The sequence below is a fragment of the Sinocyclocheilus grahami genome, unplaced genomic scaffold, assembly GCF_001515645.1.
Source record: "Sinocyclocheilus grahami isolate Dianchi unplaced genomic scaffold, SAMN03320097.WGS_v1.1 scaffold1198.1, whole genome shotgun sequence".
NCBI lineage: Eukaryota > Metazoa > Chordata > Actinopteri > Cypriniformes > Cyprinidae > Sinocyclocheilus > Sinocyclocheilus grahami.
Genome location: NW_015506377.1, coordinates 240,182 through 255,812, shown reverse-complemented (window position 1 = coordinate 255,812; position 15,631 = coordinate 240,182). Strand labels below are relative to the sequence as shown.

Sequence of the window (15,631 nt, the reverse complement as noted above, 5' to 3'; positions counted from 1 at the left end):
CGTTATTACGAGAAAAGATGTCGTTTTAACGAGAAAACATCTCGTTATTACGAGAAAAGATGTCGTTATTACGAGAAAAGATGTCGTTTTAACGAGAAAACATCTCGTTATTACGAGAAAAGATGTCATTTTAACGAGAAAACATCTCGTTATTACGAGAAAATATGTCGTTAAAACGACATAATTGAGTGGAAAAAAAATAATGTGTGCGGCAGCAATGCGTCACCGTACTAACCAAACTGTTGAGCCACTGTCATTTTACTACATCAAAATATAAGAAGTTTAATGTAAATTCACTTTTCAGTATTCATCTTCTACTATGGACATCATAAATTACTGTTCAGTATTCAATACATTTGTTGCACTTTTCAGACAAGTTTTATAACAATTTGTTATATTTTATGAAATAATTTAACATTTTATTTTGTATATCCAACATCAGAGAAATAAGGCTACAAACAATTTATGTTCTGGCATTGTACAAATTCATTTGTTTTTGGTACAATCTAAAATTAAGTAAATTGTAAGTTTGGGGATGTGTTGCGTCATGAGTTTTTTTTTTGGGGGGGGGGCACAAAAGGATTCACCCTACACAAGGGGGCCTTCTGCTGAAAAAGTTTGAGAACCACTGTGCTAGACCGATAAGGTGGCCACTTTTCGGAACGACATGTAAACATGACTTCAAGATGACTGTGCCCTCGTCGTCACGACCGAGTAGTGAAGAAGAGGAACTTACGGCCAGACCTCCTTCAAAACTATGTAAAATTTATCATAAACTCTGCTATAAGCATCTCACATCCATAAAGAAAAAACAAAGGATTTTACACCTCACGGTGGATACATTCAGAAACGGCGTCAACCAGTGGTTTGGCTTGCAGGATGAGAATCAGAAAATAGCAGAAACATACAAACATTGTCTCTGCTTTGTGCATAAAGGACCATCTTTCACAGGCAGAAACGTTGTCAGCAGGTACGTAAAAACAAATACACACACATGTTTGAACTGTTATGCCATATGCTGGGTACCATGACTAACTTTCAATTAGGTGGCTTGTGTACTGCAAACACATACCAGCTTCCTCACTGTGTCTGTCACAGGACTCTGTTCCCCCTTCGGGCTTGAACTGATGGTAAAACTAATGACATTATTTACCGTCTTTACATTTCTTTTGAAAGATGAAGCTCGCGATTATGGTAAGGGGCGTTACATTTGCGACGAGTGCTTGTGGTGTTCGGCCAATCACAATGCACTGGGTCAGCTGGCCAATCGGAGCAGACTGTGCTTGTCGGAAGGAAGGACTTTGTAGAAAACGAAGCGTTTGAGAGAGGCAGGGCATATAGGACCTACAATAATGTACAGTATTTGAAAAACAATGTGTTTTTTGAACATTAAAGCATGTCAACATATTCTGTTATACCAAATACACAAAATAATGATCTTTAAAAAAGCATCATATGACCCCTTTAATATTTATTGTACAGTCAGAGTCAGATTTGCATGTTGATGTTTTGCATACAGCTACAGCCAAAACACTTAGTATTGTTTAACTGCAAACACAGTTTTTATTTAATGTTATTATTTACAAATTAATGAAATTAATTTTAACTGAAATTAAATGAACTGAAAGTAATAGGCTGATATGAAAGAAGACATTAGCATTCTTGTGCATAAAGATTCAGTGTCTCTGGAGGTGCGATACCACAAGTCCTGTTACAGACAGCATACCAGGTTCTTGACAGTTTACTGCAGGGGTCTCAAACCCTGAGCAACTGTCCTGCAGATTTCAGCTCCGATCCCAATCAAACACACTTAATATAGTGGTTAAAGAAAATAGGGTAACCCTTTACATTAAGGTTCCCTTTATAAAGTGTTTATAAAGATGTTCATAAATGACTAATAACTAATTTACAAATGCATTATTAATCATTGATAAGCAGTTATAAATGCATGAATAAAAAGGGTGATTTTAATGCAATACCTGACAAATAGTGAGCCATTTTTAAATCACATGTTATAAATGCTTAATAAGTATATGTATTAATTAGTGGTGTCAAAATCAGCGCGTTAACGCAGGCGATTAATTTTTTCAGTTTAACGCGTTAAAAAAATTTAATGCAATTAAAGCAGGGGCGAGGCTAGTGTTGGCCACCCCACTCACAACTGCTGCTTCTGTCACTTTTTCTCTTGACAAGAAGTGCATTTATTCAGTCACCGAATGACTGAGAACGTGAGACATTTCAGATGCACGCTCCACTTCACTTCAGCGCCAGGCGCGAGTCAAGCGAGCGCGGCAATGGTACTGTGCTTGCAGCGCGAGCTCTTCAATTGCACGCACAAAGGCACCGGTGCGCACTGTAGCCTGTATCCTTTCATATCAACGCGCTTAATAAACTGCGTACATGCAATGTCGTGGTCAGTTAAAGTGCCCCTATTATGGGTAATGAAATATCAATATTTTGGTTTTGGGAGTCCCCAACAACAGGTTGACATGCATGCAAGGTCAAAAAACATTTTTATTGTCTGATAATATGCATTTATTTTTACCTTATTTGCTCAAGGACTCCCAAACGATTAATTTCTCCTTTGCGTGATGCTAATCTGTGGTGATTGGTCGATTGGTCTCATTTTCATGTCATCATGCCTGATAAAGCAGTGTTTGTGAGCAGTGCTGCTTTGTGTACAGCGTTACCAGGGAAACCGCTATTTTTACACATGCAAATGGCCCATAAATGGTTACAAATTAATGAAATTAATTTTAACTGAAATTAAATGAACTGAAAGTAATAGGCTGATATGAAAGAAGACATTAGCATTCTTGTGCATAAAGATTCAGTGTCTCTGGAGGTGCGATACCACAAGTCCTGTTACAGACAGCATACCAGGTTCTTGACAGTTTACTGCAGGGGTCTCAAACCCTGAGCAACTGTCCTGCAGATTTCAGCTCCGATCCCAATCAAACACACTTAATATAGTGGTTAAAGAAAATAGGGTAACCCTTTACATTAAGGTTCCCTTTATAAAGTGTTTATAAAGATGTTCATAAATGACTAATAACTAATTTACAAATGCATTATTAATCATTGATAAGCAGTTATAAATGCATGAATAAAAAGGGTGATTTTAATGCAATACCTGACAAATAGTGAGCCATTTTTAAATCACATGTTATAAATGCTTAATAAGTATATGTATTAATTAGTGGTGTCAAAATCAGCGCGTTAACGCAGGCGATTAATTTTTTCAGTTTAACGCGTTAAAAAAATTTAATGCAATTAAAGCAGGGGCGAGGCTAGTGTTGGCCACCCCACTCACAACTGCTGCTTCTGTCACTTTTTCTCTTGACAAGAAGTGCATTTATTCAGTCACCGAATGACTGAGAACGTGAGACATTTCAGATGCACGCTCCACTTCACTTCAGCGCCAGGCGCGAGTCAAGCGAGCGCGGCAATGGTACTGTGCTTGCAGCGCGAGCTCTTCAATTGCACGCACAAAGGCACCGGTGCGCACTGTAGCCTGTATCCTTTCATATCAACGCGCTTAATAAACTGCGTACATGCAATGTCGTGGTCAGTTAAAGTGCCCCTATTATGGGTAATGAAATATCAATATTTTGGTTTTGGGAGTCCCCAACAACAGGTTGACATGCATGCAAGGTCAAAAAAAATTTTTATTGTCTGATAATATGCATTTATTTTTACCTTATTTGCTCAAGGACTCCCAAACGATTAATTTCTCCTTTGCGTGATGCTAATCTGTGGTGATTGGTCGATTGGTCTCATTTTCATGTCATCATGCCTGATAAAGCAGTGTTTGTGAGCAGTGCTGCTTTGTGTACAGCGTTACCAGGGAAACCGCTATTTTTACACATGCAAATGGCCCATAAATGGAGACAAAGAAAACTTCTCCCGCTCAAAAATTCACGCCTGGTATTGGCCATTCCACCCAAAAGGTGGGCGTGACTAGGAACTATTAAAAGTCATTAACTCTGACTAATCGTGGCTCAAAACCCTTCTTGAGATGGACACTCTCCAAGGCTCTTCAAAACTCTCCTCTTGAGTTTGATTTTCCGGCAGTTTTTAGCTTCAAGTAACTTTGTCGATTCGCTGTGAACTTTCCTATCTTCAGAAGAACCAGAGGAAAACCTCCAGCTCACTCCTGAAATAATTCATCAAGAACCTCCGTTGTCTTAACACATCAGGACTCTTGTTCAGCAACAAAGCCAATGCAAGTAACCGTTTACAACTATTTAGATGCGTGTTTAAGTTTAAGCCCCTTTTTAAGGTGATTTTTGATTCTTTGATGATTCTCATTAGGTTGTGGTTAATTGATGTGAAATACTGTCATTCTTTTGCTCTTCTCTCTCTCTTTTTCAAATTGATAAATTATTATATTGTCTTCTCAGTGGACGGACAGATCAAATAATTGTAATATTGATTCTGCTATAGTTATTTCCCTTTTGAGCTAATTTGCTACAGTCTGCAATGTCACCTCATGGTTAGCTTACCCGTAAAATCAGAAAACACTTATATGAGATTAAAATTTCACTTCAGAGCATGTTGGAACAGTCCTAACAGCGTGACGACTTCTCTTGAAAAGTGGCTTTGTATCGAATGCTCACCAGCGCCAACTACAGGCAGGCAACTACAGACACAGGCTTTGGTGATGTGATCCTTTTTTATTTCCAAAATGTAACAGTGTATAACAAATAAGGCAAATTTGCACATCAGTAAAGATCAGAAATTATATAACAATTTACATGAACTATGACAGGTTTCTAACGTTGATAATCTACATATAAATCATATGTAATATATAATTTATTTATATATTATTGTCATGTTTAGATTTGTGTTTGTCTGCTTAGAGATTCTTATTATAATTAAATATTAATTTTTCCTTTGGCTCTTGTGTATTATAGCCCTGAGTTTTAGCCTTTGGTTGTCAGATTTTGTTTTTATGTGGATGGTTTGTTCTCCTACTTTTCTCTGAGTTCAATAATCTTCTTAATAAAAATAGTAGGTACTGCTGCATCTGAATTCTACTTCCTCACAGCCCTTCACTACAATCTGTGACAAATATATATAATATGCAATGTATTTTTTTAATAGTAGCTACTACAACTACTACTAACAAAAAATAATGAATTGCATATAATACATATTTATTATAATCTTTCAGGATCACATCACATCACCAAAGCCTGTGTCTGTAGTTGCCTGCATGTAGCCTGTAATTGACGCTGGTGAGCATTCGATACAAAGCCACTTTTCAAGAGAAGAAGTCACGCTGTTAGGACTGTTCCTATGTGCTCTGAAGTGAAATTTTAATCTCACATAAGTGTTTACTGATTTTACAGGTAACCTAACTGTGAGGTGACATTGCAGACTGTGTTTTTCAAGTGTTGATATCGCTGTGTTAGTTCAATGTAGTTACTGTACAAATAAATAACCACGCTCCCGTGGACTGTTCGCTTGCGCGCAGATACTGAAAATGTGGATAGTCAAACACAAGTTACAGTGGGCTTTATCATGATATCAAAAATCATTACTGCTTGCTTATTAATATGATAATGTTCTGTAACGGTGCTTTCGGTCATTGATTTAATGATTATTTCAAAACTGTTACATTAGATATATAAATATTTAGCTTGCATTTATCAAATATTTTTTTCATATAGATATGATGTTTAGTTATAATTTGGTGGAATACTTGATAGTTTTTTTCTGAATTGTTTAATGTGAGTTTACTTGTATAAGCCACTTTTCGTGTGCAGTTATGCTCAGGAATGTTGTTTCAAGTTGTTGTGTTTACTGATATAGTGCATCAACAATAAAATATGTGTGCGCATTAATAATAAATAAGTTATTAGTGCGTTCACTTTACATTAAGGTTAACTTTAACAGTTTATTAACGTTTATAACTCATTAATAAATGGTTCACATGTGTTAATTTACATTAAGCTTCACTTTCACAGGTTATTAACGTTTATAATTCATTAATAAATGGTTCACAGGTGTTCACTTTACACAGGTTATTAACGTTTATAACTCATTCATAAATGATTTACATTAAGGTTCAGAGGTAACTAATATTGGAATTAAAATTTATTAATTTTTTTCCACCCCAAAATAAAGTTTGATAATTTCATCTTGATAAACAAAATATTAGTTTCTAATCATTGCTGTGGATAGGCATCATGCAAGAAACAATGTAGAAACATTGTACAAAAAGCAACATGAGTCATGAGATGTAAATGAGAGAACCATAAATACAACACACTTCAGTCTCACTATAAAAGTAAATTTTTGCTGCATCATTAAATAAAACAAGAATCTAGTTTTGAGTGAAATAAGTATTAATAAATATATTTAAGCATTTATAACATGTGAGTTAAAAATGGCTCACTATTTGGCAGATATTGCATTAAAATCACTCTTTTTATTCATGCATTTATAACTGCTTATCAATGATTTATAATGCATTTGTAAATGAGTTAGTCATTTATGAACACCTTTATAAACACTTTATAAAGGGAACCTTAATGTAAAATGTTACCGAAAATAAAAAATTATTCATAACCAATGTATTTTCTTTCTGAAGGAAAAAAAGCTTCTTAAATCGCTTGGTCAATTGCTTTTGATTTGCTACTATTTATACTATATTTAAAATAAAAGCCATTGTGAAATAATTACGGCACATAACATATCTTTAGTTTTTAATGTGTTTTCTTCTCAGAAATTAGCCAACTTTCAATGCCAGCTACAAGATCTTCTGTGAGAGAATCATCTGCCATAGAAACATTGTAAACCAAGAGGTGCTGACAATGATGCAGTTAAGAAGGATCTTTTTAAATCTTGTGGAAAAAAAACCCGTGAACATCTTGATTCTTAAAACTACAGGTAATTTAAATACTATGGGCCAGTTTTACTAACACCTTCCACCAGCGCAAACCGTCTTTTGGCGTTAAAATAGTACTGTCACGTTTTACTAAAGACGTGCAGTGAAGAATTGGCGCTGAAAAGGCATGGACACAGTTATTTTTGGGCTTGACCTTATTGAATATGCATTTCTAGGAATTTCCCTTTCAGATGCAAAATTTATGGGAGGAGAGTATTCAAATGAATCACGCAATGCGTTTTACTAACGTTTGCGCTTGTTAAATTACTAGTATTTGCGGCATTATTTAACGCCCAAAAAAAGCATTTCTTAAACTATTTTGCGCTTGAAATGGATGCAATTTGTTGCAAGGATGAGGCACCGTAGATGTAATGGGGTGATCCACTTTAGTAGGTTTTTCTTTCTGTGTGGGTGGATGGAGCTGGGCGGAAGTTAAGTTTATGGCCCCTTTAAAAAGCGCAGATATTTTTCTTTACTTCCGTTTTTCCTCTGGCATGATATACAGGCTGTATGTTGATCGTGTCGTAAGATCTATTTGATGTGCATCAAGCATTGAACTTGTAGTCAACGTCACTACCTGTATAAGGTTGAAATTTTTTAACTCCGGGCGTGGGCCTGAGGGTGTTCAACCGCTTTAACGCATTTCAGGCGTGATTCAGGCAGTATTGGTGGATTGTTCACCACTCTTATTGAGAGCCAGTTAAGTGTGCTGCAGAAATTCGTCCGTTGCTGCTTTGCTGCTGTGTGGCGGCTTGACCGTGGTGCTGTGCTGGGGAGAAGTTGTTCGCCTTCCTTCACGTGCTCTCGACTGTGTATCTGTTCCAGCCGCATTATAGCGAACCAAGTGTGTGTGAGTGTGTGTTTGGGATGAGCGTTTGCGAGTGAACGCTTGCTTGTGTGTGTGTTAAAATCAACCGGGGTTTTTTTATTGTTATATTTGATTGTCAATTCCCTTTTAACCAACAAAGGCAACAAGGGTTATAATCTGCTGGGAGGGTTTATTTGTTTTGCTTGCTTGTGTGGTTTGTGGTTTTGGTTTTTATTTTGAGTGAGGGTAATTGTATTTTTGCTTTACAGAGTTGTGGGAAAGTGTGGATTTGAGGGTTTTGTTTGTATTGAATTTATTGGGGTTTTGTTTTTGTTTAGTTTTTTTTTCCTCCCAAATGTTGAATTTTCCCAAGGGATATTGATATTGTCAAGATACATTATTACCGGTGGCCACTGCATATTATTCTTCTAACGAACTTGTGTTTTGTGTGATTTATACATTTTGTCTAGTCTATATTTAAGTGTCAAATAAAGAAGATTGGTTGTGTACCCCTCTGCTTGTTCTTCCATTTGTTTGGAAAAACCTGTAGTGGTAGAAAATTATCTACCTTGTTACTTTAGGTGGCATTGTCCCCGCCCACACAGAGAACAGAGAACGCGTAGTAGAAGGGAGAGGATTTTTACACACATATTAATTTATTTTGAATGCCAAAACACATTATCCGAACATATAGTTTGCCATGCCATGTTATTTTTAATTTGCTTCAGGAAATAAAAAGACGACTTGGAACCCTCAACTAGGAGTCTCGCAATACCAGGTCTATCAAACCTGTTGCAACCCTTAATTTTTTGGCCTCTTTTCAATGTACTGTGGCTTATTTATTTCTTTGTTTATTTGCGACTACGCTCATTTGGGCTGCGCTTGGTATATTGCGTTGGTCGATATGTAAATGAGATGTTGCGTCTGTGTTCTTTAATTTGTGCATTGTTAGTAAATCACCCGCAGAAATTTCCACGCCCATTGGTGCTCTTTTGGAATTGCGCTCTCGCGCTAATTTGCCGTGTTTAGTAAAACTGGCCCTATGATTTTAGCCAGCGTTTAGTCAGCTTTTTTTCTCACAGCAATGGATTTCATAATAATGATAGTCAATCATATTTTATAACACGTAGAAGCTGATACACCGTGCATTTTAACTTTCACAGTGATCCAAACCTTCTCAGGTTGTGACCCTACAAGCGCCTTATATGGCCAAGGCAAAACAAAGAGGATTACCTGACTGCATTTACAAATCTGGGTAGCAGTTTTACCCTGGACCAGTCGAGCTTTAAACTACTTAGCAAATATGTGAGGCACCAGTATGGCCAGTCATCTGCTGAAACTGTGAATGATGCAAGATACAAAGCCTTGCTCCATGGCATCGTCAGCTTTGCCAGAACTATCCATGCCCCCGACAAGTGATGCCCTGTACCAGGGATAGGCAACATCGGTCCTGGAGTGCCGCTGTCCTGCAGAGTTTAGCTCTACCCTAATCAAACACACCTGAACAAGCTAATCAATGACTTCAGGATTACTAAGGCTACAGGCAGGTAAGTTTTTCTTTTTTCAGGGTTGGAGCTAAACTCTGCAGGACATCGGCACTCCAGGACTGATGTTGCCTACCCCTGCCCTGTACCAACACTGCAAAAGGGCAAACTAAAAAGCAGCCATAATGAGACAGTGACCTGGATGACTAGAAATCTTGCCCCTGAAAGTGTGTTGCAGGTAGTTCACTGCAGTTGCAAGCAAGGCAAATGTGAGACTGAAAGATGTTCCTGTATGTCTCCAAGACTGTGTTGTACTGATTTATGTCAGTTAAGGTGACCAGACGTGCCACTACCCGGGGACATGTTCTGCACAGGATTTCTAAATTGCCTAAAATAACCAGGTGTAAGTTGTTTGCGCTGCGCAGAATGATCGTTGTATGACATCAAAATAGGTGTTCCCGAGAACTGACATGTCTGGTCACCTTAATGTCAGTGCCAATATTGTGCAAATGTTTCCCAGAAAACAGAGGAAAGACACACACAGGATGAAGCTCTGATGAGAGTGATAGGATGAGTAAAGATGTGCTGTGTCATATTTTAGGCAGATTTTGAGCTGTAATGAATGTAGAGTTGTCAATTTTTGGCATTATTGAAAATGAAAGGGGACGGGGTAGCGTTTTGAATAATTTCTGGCAACTTGGGCCAAATCGTACTTCTTTTTTATCTTTCTATGATTACACAGTGCCTACTGAAAATTTTCATGTATAAAACATCACAGATTTGTTACATTTACAATGTGTATCTTTAATTATGCTTGGTGACATTCTGTGAAGTTGAAGTGTTTTTTCTATGAATTTTCCATATTTCATGGTCTGCATTCACACTTGAATACACTAATGCACCAATTCTGGTCTCAAATATTTAGGTACATGTATAAATGTCAGTTTGAGAGATTTTTGCATTGCTAAAATGAATATAAATAAAGCTCCAAGTAAAACCAGCAGAATAAGATTTTAGTTATTTTAAATTCACAATTATATGCATTTATGGATTGTGACAAAAAAAACTGCGGGATATTTTGTGGATAACTTTTAACCTAAAGTCCAAAAGGTTGTTGTCTATGCAAAAATTCATTGAAAAAGTAGTGCCCAGATATGGGAACGAAAATCACTTTCTATGTTTTCTCAGACTGAAATCAAGTTTTTGTGAATAAATAAAATGTAGATTGTGTGTTCCTACTATGCAAATACACCAAACAAAACCAAACTCCTGCTGCATAATTTTGTTTCTAATGCACAAGTCTGACCTCATGTGGTGCTCCTTTGAAGATGCTGGCACTTTGGTAAATAGTCTCTGTCCAAAGTCTGATCTCATCATTCTCCAGTTCTTCTGCAGTTCTGTACAGTGACTTGGGAACCAGGCCGCCCTCTGGCACTTCACACTGCACATATTTCACAGTGCCATAACTTTAGTTCAATAAGCCACTAAAACCATACTAAGGTGAGACACATAATATCCAAATTTGAACACATGCATACAGATCATCTTACTGGGAGCAAGCTTTACTATTATGCAAGTGAATAGACACCATTCAGTCACAAAACATAGGGGAAATACAATTACACACCATACACTCTCCTCCAAGGAAGTCAGGGATGATTTCTTTATCAATGTAGTCCACAAGACCGCCAGGGCCCTGGTAGTCATTTCCTGCATAGATCAGGAACTTCTTTCGTGTATTCTCATCAATGAAAGGGCTCACCTGTAAAGAGATAAGAGAAGGAAAGCACCATTGATACATACATAATATGCTTCCTTTAAATCAGGCTACTAAGAGTTTAAACTGGGTGACTCATGTACTTTGTAAATGAGAGGTTGTTACTTCATGCAATTTTTATAAAGGACTGTGAATATAAGGGGGTTAATAACTTGAACAAATGAATATGGCATGTCATGTTAAAATGCCATTCCCATCTTTATTTTAGCAGAGAAGATCAATTTAAAAGCAAACAGCTATGTCTCTAACCAGAGTCCACAGGACAGGAAAGACTCTGGGAGCTCTGAGGATGAGTAGACGGCCCAGGGTCTCTGGGTAATTGGCCTCCACCACCTCAATAATCCTCAGCAAAGCTTTGACTCCAGGACGCCACAGATGCCTCATATTGAGCCCCTCAAGATCGACAAGACATGTCCAACAACTATAGGATGAGAAAATATGACGGGGCTTGTTGCAGACAAAATGCAATTGAGTGTTTTAACTGTAAATACTGTAAATGTGTGTGTTCACGGTGTGCATGTTCACTTGGATGGGTTAAATGCAGAGCACAAATTCCGAGTATGGGTCACCATACTTGGCCACACATCACTTTACTTCATAATATTACACTTTATGGTTAAAAAAGACAAATCTGCTAGTCCTGTCAGTACCTAATTGGCCGACCAAAGACTTTGGTGTTCTCCTCACAGCGTCTCAGACCCTCTTCATTGATTGACAGCACCTTAAAATTCATATATGCTGTTAAGACTCTGCACTATTCATTTGAATTCATATGAATAGAATACACCAGAGAGCATGATGTAAAATGTGGATTATAGAATCTCTTACATGTCTGAGCAGGGATTCTTCTCCAAGTGCTCGAACCAGTCCTTTAGTGTCCATATGTCCTAGGCGTAGGATATACAGAGGCCTGCCATCTGTAGAAAGCAACACAGAAACACAAGGGTTTAAGCATGTGAAAACACAACACACCAGATTTTTTTATTAATATGTAAATATGAAAAAAAGAATAATGAAATTATACTCTAAATAAGAAACAAAAAAATGTCAGTAAGTGGCTGTAAAAGTTTTAATGCAGTGGTTTTTAATCCTGATCTTGGGGACCCCTGCTCTGCACATTTTGCAAGTCTCCCTTATTTAACACACCTGATTCAGATCATCAGCTCGTCAGGAGAGAGCTCTATGAACTGAACTAAGGCTTTATCTGAAATTGCCCCCTATACCCTCATTCACTATTCCCTACATTAGTTCAGTAATTCAAGTCACTTGAAGGAGTGAATGAAAACGAGTGAATTCGGACACTGAGTGCACCGGAAGGACTGCCGCTTTTGCATAGTTTGTGCTTGCTGTTTAATAATAATTTGAAACTGGCAGCTAGGATTTATCTTGAACAATGTCATGGAAATTATGTATAAACCCTTGTTAAACAACTTAATAATACATTTACAATAAATGTATACCTGTGTTGTTTTACGCTGCACTAAGCCATAGGCGACCGCATTGTAAAATGAATGAATGGATGGATGATTCACCTGCAGGCGACATCTGGTGAGACGCTCTCTAGCCGTTGAGTATAAATCGGTTGTACACTTGTTTTTGCAGTGCATTGTGGGATTGAATGAGAGCACTCGATAATGGTTTCGGACACCAGTAAAAATGGATGTAGAATGGATGTAAAAAAGCCAGTAGACCACCCCTTTAAGGGTATGGGGGCGATTTCGGATACAGCCTGAGTGTGTCAGATAAGAGAAACACACAAAATGTGCAGAGAGGAGGATCCCCAGGAGCAGGATTAAGAACCACTGTCTTAATTAGGGCCCTATGAAATTTGTTTTATTTTTTCCCAAATTCTGTTTTATTTCTTTCCAAATTCCGTTTTTTTCCATTTAAATGTTTCTGGATTCTGTTTAAATTTTTCTCAACTTATTTTTAATGGTTAAATGACATTTTATTAATCAAAAAAGCATGTCTAATTAATTAAAATCATGAACTTATACAATTTCACATAAATTTATTAAAAGTTATTAAAAGTTGAACTAGGGCTGTCAAAAAAAATTATCAGTGGCGCACGAGATGCGATGACGATGTAAGTGTCGTTGCATTATAATGTTTTTGTTAGCCTATCCAGTTGAACCCACTGGATGCGGCGCTGCTGTGTTGTTAATTAAAAATATTTGCTGAAAAAGAGTATCAATGCAGAAAAGATCTTGTTTACATCAAAACTGAAACCAAGCATTCACACAGAACACATATTTCGTGCATTTTCTAGAGGGACATCTATTACCATTGCACTCGTAATGGTAATAGATGTAGAAAGCCATGTAAAATTAATGCAAGTCTAACTTCGTCTCATGTTTTTAAATGAGAAATGTACTCTGTGTGATTGGCTTTCTGCCCTTTGTATTAAACTATGCATACATACATGATCAGGGGTTAAAGCAAAAAAAATAAATAAATAAAAATCCTGAGCCTGAACTTTTTTCCAGGGGAGGGGATGGGGCAGCACATGCAAAACATGCAACAACTGTGGCAACTTTAACATCTGAAAGGATACTATGGCAGAGTTATTGCTTTCCTTATTCAAACTGTTTTTTTTTTCATTAATATATGGTTGAACTGAAGAATGAAAGCTATATCATACACTTGGAAAATTATAAGCTATATCACCACTTATCGAAACTAGGGGTGTGACAATACACTTAGCTCACGAGATGAGACAAAATACAGATACTTGGTTCACTAGAACAAGACAATATTTTAATACTATTTTTAAGAAATTTTCAATGACAAAATATTTGTCTTTTAATTACAAAAAGTAAAACAATGCAGTTGTATTTTGAAATATTTTAACTAATCTAGGGCTGTAACTGATTAAGTAATCTACTGATTATTTTGACAACTGAGTAATCTGATAATTTTTAGTAACAAATCATCTAACTAAGTTTTTTCACTAACACTAAGTGAAAAAAAAAACAGGCTTTAGTATGACTATTTATATAAATTAACAATGAGGCAATAATAATTGGCTCAAATAAAGTATCAAAACCAAGTAATTACGTTACATGGTTTTATTGAACAACACTGTTAAAATACATAATGTAATATGCCTATACATAATATGAGCATAACCAACTTAAGTACGGTATGTATTATAACAAATACCTGCAGAGGGCACCAACGGTCTGGTGACGTTTCACTTTACAGCATGATTAAACATGTTTAAATCCATTCAATTTTAATATTTGGCCACATGCAAACTCAGAAACTTTTATTTTGAAATAGCGATGTACAATAAATGACATATTTAGAAATATGATGTATTCTCCTGTGTTGGCAAAGGTTTATAAATGATTTGCGTTACAAATCTAGTGAGAAAATGCACAGTTTCCCCAGATGAACGTTAAGCAATTAAAATTCACAGCATATACAGAGGAAGAGTTTATCCTTTAGTCTTTACCAGTAAGTTACCATTAAGAGATCATGTCATGTGTGAACAGGATCTTTTTTAAAATCCCGGTAAATTTGTTTTGGCAATCATATCGTACTTATGGAGATGACGTGATTACTCTGAGCTGTTTATAAAGCTCTGCTGCTTTTTAATTAGTTTTTCCATGTAAATATGCACTAGATGGACATCTTTGAACATTGCGCCTCGCAGCTTTTTCGCGCTTCTCCATTCATCAGGGCTGCGACTCTGCAGTTGGATACTATTATGCTCGTCTCGTGTTTATAAGAGCAAAACATTCTGATTGGCTAGTAATGTTAGTTTAGTTGAGAGTGAAACCTGACTGAAAGTCATGGACTCGAAAGTGATATCAAGTTTTTTTTAAATGTAGGATTATTTTTTTCCGCAGCCAAATTATATGCCCCTAAAATTCAAGATATTAAGGAAAAAACACCCCTGTATGAGACTTTGTCTCATATTTATATCTTATGAATGATATAGTTAAGCAATATCACAAGAGCAACAAGTGCAATATCACCCGAGTGCTGTTTTTGTCCCTAATAGCATAAGTGCAAATGTGATGTTGCTTTTATACAACATTTCAATAAATAAGAACTTAACATTGCGTTATATTTTAGACACAATTAGGTTCAAATTAAAATTTGAACACATTAATTTATTTCCTCTTGAAATTAATTTGTTATATTAACATGTTAAATTGACAGCACAAAAATAAACACTTCAGTAAGCCTGTATGTATTGGCAACGAATGAATGAGAGAAATACCTTTAACTGACAGGGCATCAACGTGCTCACTCACCCTTGTCGTGGTGGTGCCAGCCTCCGGTGTAGTAATCGTGCAACACATGAGGAGAGCTCCAGGTATCCAGAAGGTAGTCCACCTGATGCTGCTTCCTCCAGGTCAGACTCTGACAAAGGATCTCTCGTGCCTTATCTATGTTGAAGTCCCGTGCACGCAGGAACCTTAGAATATGCTCATCTTTTGGGATCTAAGAAGACAGGAGGATCAACAACTAAGCTAGACAGGTTGGTTTCTAGACTGCTACTGACAAAATGTGACCAGATCATAAACTTGATCATTAGTGAATTGTTTGAATACATGTCGCTATGCTTAAAAAAATGTATGCCCTTATTACAGAAATTATGTAATTATGTTTAGGGGGGGGGGGGGGGACCCCATATCCGGGGTTTATCCACA

General features: G+C 36.8%; 1 protein-coding gene across 2 annotated transcripts in view; it reads right to left on the bottom strand.

Moving 5' to 3' along the window:
• Window positions 1-15,631, bottom strand: part of LOC107567927 (SEC14-like protein 1) — a 121,778-nt gene that overhangs the window by 10,810 nt on the left and 95,337 nt on the right. For both annotated transcript variants that reach the window (XM_016253729.1, XM_016253730.1), the window contains exons 8-13: window positions 15,233-15,422; window positions 11,796-11,884; window positions 11,618-11,688; window positions 11,217-11,388; window positions 10,818-10,952; window positions 10,497-10,631 (exon numbers count right to left, since the gene is read on the bottom strand). In XM_016253729.1, coding sequence (XP_016109215.1) covers window positions 10,497-10,631; window positions 10,818-10,952; window positions 11,217-11,388; window positions 11,618-11,688; window positions 11,796-11,884; window positions 15,233-15,422 — 792 coding nt within the window. The remainder of the gene's footprint in view (window positions 1-10,496; window positions 10,632-10,817; window positions 10,953-11,216; window positions 11,389-11,617; window positions 11,689-11,795; window positions 11,885-15,232; window positions 15,423-15,631) is intronic.